This window comes from Propithecus coquereli, unplaced genomic scaffold (assembly GCF_000956105.1).
Source record: "Propithecus coquereli isolate 6110/MARCELLA unplaced genomic scaffold, Pcoq_1.0 Scaffold227, whole genome shotgun sequence".
Taxonomy (NCBI): domain Eukaryota; kingdom Metazoa; phylum Chordata; class Mammalia; order Primates; family Indriidae; genus Propithecus; species Propithecus coquereli.
This window is the reverse complement of record NW_012147808.1, coordinates 3,184,080-3,189,136: the sequence shown is the minus strand read 5'-3', so window position 1 is coordinate 3,189,136 and position 5,057 is coordinate 3,184,080. Positions and strand designations below refer to the sequence as shown.

General features: G+C 51.5%; 1 protein-coding gene across 1 annotated transcript in view; it reads right to left on the bottom strand.

Annotated features, from left to right (window-relative positions):
• PTPRJ (protein tyrosine phosphatase, receptor type, J) overlaps positions 1–5,057 on the bottom strand; it is a 72,372-nt gene that overhangs the window by 62,040 nt on the left and 5,275 nt on the right. The window contains exons 4-5 of the mRNA XM_012645107.1: positions 3,284–3,526; positions 1,900–2,139 (exon numbers count right to left, since the gene is read on the bottom strand). Coding sequence (XP_012500561.1) covers positions 1,900–2,139; positions 3,284–3,526 — 483 coding nt within the window. The remainder of the gene's footprint in view (positions 1–1,899; positions 2,140–3,283; positions 3,527–5,057) is intronic.

Sequence of the window (5,057 nt, the reverse complement as noted above, 5' to 3'; positions counted from 1 at the left end):
GAAGTCAAGCAGCTTCTCCCACGACCACATCCTCCCCACCCCACCCCCACATTAGCAAAACCGTAGAAAGGGAAGAGATAAGGACACAAGTGGACGCCCCCTCAACATGGATACCAAGAAAAGCTGCGACTCCTTACAGCCATGGCTCGTCACTGACTCCTCGCCCGAATTTTCTAGCTCTGTACAAGTAACACAGCCTGGCCTGTAACTGCCTCCAAGTATGCTAAGACCTGCTCCCCTTCCCCGCCTTTACAATCTCTAAAAGAGAGGAAGAGACAATTCTCAAAGTGCACTTACAACCTCTCCCTAGGAGTTAAATGAACCCCTCCGGAATCACCAGGGTCCTTGAGATGCCTGTGAACCCCGACGCCCCTCCTTCCCCGCCCACCACTCCTGCTCCCATCCCCACCACCAGGGCCTGGGCCATGGGGTGGCCTCCTGGCCGGTCTCCTGCCTGGGGGTTCCCACTCTCCATGCCACCCGCACTTCACCACCCGACCGTTCCTGACACCCATCTACCCAGTCACTCCTTAGGCACAGGGAGGTCTATGGCCTGTGATAGCCTTTGTGAATTTTTTTTCTCTTAAGACATCAAACAGCCAAAGCTGCCCAATGGACGTTGAAGAGGGAGCCACAGCCTCCTTTCCAGCCCCACCGCCCACAGCTCCCCTGCCCTTGGCTTCCACACCCCCCACCCGCCCCGTGTCCTCCGCGTACGCTTTCACTCAGGGTGTTTCCTCACTGACCTGTCTTCCCCTCCTCCCGGTTCGTCCCTCCCTCCTACGTGAGCTCCCATCCTCCCTGCAGGACGGGCCTCCCCCAGGACGGGAGGTCAGAACCGTGCTCCCGCCATCCAGTGTCCCCAGCATTGCATGGGCCACTACAGTGGACGGGGCCGTGTTACCTGTGTGGCACCCAACCTCCCTTCCGAACAGCACCCTGACCCCCCTGGTGGAAGAAGCGCTTGTCACCCACGGGAAGATGGGGGAACAGCGCCTCTCTCCCCCAGCACAGCCATCCAGAGAGCAGGTACTGACACCGTCTCCCTCCCGGACTTTGAATCCTGGTGTGTCACCAGATCTGGCGTGGCCCAGCCCTCCAGAGGTTCTTGGGTGCCAGTCTGTTTTCTGTCCTTGCTCCTCTAACCCCGACCCTCACTCCCTCAGTTCTGTGGGCCTATGACAGCCTTTCGAAATGTGTATATACATATTTGGATTAGATACCCTGACTCCGTTCCCGTTGCCTACAATCGGGCCCCCGAGGGCCGTGATGATGCAGCATTTGCTCCTGAGCCCACGGAGCCTGATCGTGTACTCTTCTGTGTGTGCCGGTCTCACCTCCCCATCTGCATTGGGAGTTCCCTGAGGGTAGAAACCGTGCGTTTCTTTACTCTCCCATCAGCCTCAATCCAAAAAGCCTCTGCATATCGATCAATTTATGGAGCGGGCATGCCGACAACTTACAGCTAGGAAGCAGCGATGTGCGCGTCCACAAGTGTTTCAATGCAAAGATCGGTACGAATTCCAAGGGAAGGCCAAAAGAGGAAACTTACTTTCTTATCTCCAAGGGAAAAAATTAACCAATGATTATCTATTTATGGAGAAAACTATTATACCAGTTTGTCTCACTAGCTAAATGCAGAGATGTGAAAGACGAGGCAACGCCCGGTGCCTACGCGTGGTAGCTGCTCAATGTTTTACTGCGCTTAGTGAAAGACGTGCCTTGCCCAAGAAGTTCAGAAGAAACTCATTGGATCAGCTCCATCCAAAATATCTTCCAGAAAGCTCCCCCTGACAACAAAACTAGTTGCTAAGCAAGAAATAACTCAGAACCAGAATCTCAGAGACAAAACTTTGTGCTAGGAAACTGACCGAAGCCATTTTACAAAACTCAACATACTTGTCCTGAATGGTATGTTCTCAGGCTGTCCTTCTGTGCCATCTGCTGCTTGAGAATAAACAACGGCCTCGTACTGAGCGCCAGGCTTTAGCCCAGCAAGCAGGACGCGCGTGTCTCGGGACTGCCGGCCAGAGGACGGGTCCGCCTGCCCGAGGAGGCTCTCGTTGCGCACAGGGGCGCCGGGGCTGCTGCACGGCTGGGGCCAGCTCTCTGCCAGGCCCCGCTCTGTGCCGTTGGCATCTGTTTCAAGCACAAGAGGCAAAGACATTAGCCACAGGAGGAACACATCCCCCATCTTCTTTTAGCGCCCGCATCCCATACGATGACACATCAGACAGTGCCCACAGTTGGTACTCCATAAATATCCGTTCCCTTCTTCCTCCAGAGACAGATACACCCCCTGAAGAGGCCCTGCTAGTTCGTTTTGGATTGTTATTCCAGTAGCACCACAGATACTTGGTGCTTCTCTTTCAAACTCTGCTATTTGGATCATTCTCCCTTCGTTGGGACATTATCTTCTCCCGTCCCAGTGTGGCTTTCCAGGGACAGCTCCGTGATCCAGACTTTGCTAATCGGAGCCCACTCAAGCAATGTTTCCCCTGGACCAGACCTCAGCTGGGAGGGGGCTGCAGGGTGTGAACGGGGGAGCAGCTGGGGACCACTCCTCCTTGAGCTCTGCAGAAGGAAACACTGCGAGAGAGAAGCTGATCAACAGGAAGCAGCCAGAGGAAGAGATGACAACCGCCCCGTCTATCTCTTTAGGGCCTCGCTGCAGCAGGGAAATACACATTGAGCCAACACATTGCTCTTGTCTTCTAAGCTATTTAAGGTCTGGTTTCTGTCACTTGCAGGCAGGAATCCTAATAGCCACTTTGTAGCTCTGTTTCCTTAGGTGTAAAATGAGGATTAAGTGCCCGTCCTTCTCAGCTTACAGGTTACAGCAGGGATCCATTGAAAATGTCGTAAAATCTGCAAATGACTATTCCAAAATCAGTGCAGAAGATGGCTGCCAGATCTGCCTGCCAAGCATCCCTTTCCTCAATGGATGTGATAAGCTCCTCCAAAGGCCCAACCTGGGTTAACACACCTGCTATTTGTTCAACTGAAACATAAAAAGCTAAAAGGGCATCTACTTTCCCGGATGCCAGATTCCAAAATGTTTCCGTCCCCACTGCCATTCTAAGTCCCAGTGTGTTCACCTGCAAAATAAGAACAGTCTTCCTTCCCTCCTCTTGCAGGTGTAGGATCAAACTAGATGTGGAGAAAAAGCCCTCTATACATTCTAAAACTCTAGACAGATCTAAGAATGATAGTTTTAAAAACCATTAATTTCTTGAAAGTCAAGACCAGCAGGGGAGATGGGAGGCACACTTCTGCAACTCACCCAAGCCGCTTTTTGTAGGCAGGCCGTGTCTCTGTGTCTCGTTTGATTCTGGAAGATACAGGGTGATGTTGTACTGACCCCCTGGCTTCAGGCATGAAATATTGACTGCTAAGTGTTGAGCCGACTCCTCGCGGCCTTTAAGAAGCATCCGGCAGGAGGCGGTGCCATTGTCATTGCTCCAGGAAAGGGCGACCTTCCTCGTACCAACGAAGGCAACATGAAGACCGGAAACTGGACTAGGTTCTGTTTTAAAGACATACAATGGGCGTTAACGGACAGGATATTTGTAGTCACCTTTCATTAGGAATAACTGGAGTCACCGATGTCTCGACATGACCCACTCGAAATACTTCCTTTACGCAACACATCTCCGTCATTCCACAGTGGGGGAAAACATCACAATGCAGAAAAGGGGAAGGAATAAACCTTGAAACCGAAATTGTTTAGGATCTATGCTATTCTACAAGATCAACCCCAGCAGTGATTTGAAATTCTCCTAAATTGGCCCCTTTTAAGCAGTAGCATTTAATCATATTTGTTTTAGACGTCAGGAAAAAGCATCACACAAAGTGATTGCCTGATAAGTCTAAAGGCCTCAATTCAAGATCATGCCAATAGTATCATTTTACAGTATCAACACATTTCAACTATGGAGCACATCCCTGTCTTCCAACCCCAAGGGGATTTTTCAGAAGACTTTCCATCTGTACTACCCCCCAGCCCTTTCTTCCATCACCTTCCATGGCTGACGGTGACACAAATCAAACCCCTTCAACCAAAACAACGTCCACTCCCTGCAGGTCTGAGATGAGCATGTGGAGGCCAGAGAGGCGGGGCGGCTTGCTCAGGAACTCACTACTGGTAGCAGTGAGCCCAGAGCCCAGGCCTCCAGCTTGAAGTGCATACAAGCACAGGCAGCGTTACCGTCAGAGCAAAACCCCTGCCCAAGGGCTGCGGGTGGCTGAACGCAAGGACACTGGCCTGGGTGATGCTAAGGCACCGTCCAGCCCTGAAACAATGTGATCCACGCTGTGACTCAGTTCCTTGCAACAAATGTCTCTCATGCAAACATTTCTAAATCAGGTCGCTGGTGTCTTTTTGCTCTTTTTTTAAAGAAATGTTCACACCCAGAAGCCTGCCAGCCCAGTGACCTAGACAGCCGCTACGAACACCACCGCCCCACAGGTCTGGAGTTGGGCTCCCTGGGCTCTGGTCCCACCACTCGATGCTCAATACTCTGAGATCTCAAAAAAACTGAACTTCCCCACGTTACAGCTTCTTCAGCTACAGTCCCCAGGGTCACTGCGAGGACAAAATAACGTCTTAAGGACAGAGCAGCACAGACATGCTCAATACCCAGTAGCTGTGAACCTGCTCCGGCACGGCCCTGTGCTCAGGCTTTGGGGTGGACGAGGACAGCCAGCTCCTTGCCGGGTACGTCCTGCCACCTCACCACCTCCTCTTTCTACGTCACCCACTCCGTGTCACCTTGTCCCCATCACCATCTCCAAATTCTGCATTTTTCCTCATTAATTCTTCTATCGTCTCTCTGCCCTCCTCCTTTTCCTCTCTCTTTCACAATGCAACGTGACAAACCTTCATTGTAGTTTTTTTTCCTTTTCCCCCTAAAAGTGTGCTCTGAGGAGCTCCAGGAGTTTTGGGAAGGTGCCCGTGACACCCACCTCCGTGGCTTCTCTCTCTCCAGTTCTTTTTATTTTTACTTATTGGATCTTCTGGGCAAGATTTTGTTTAAAGAGTTTCCTGACTAAAAAAA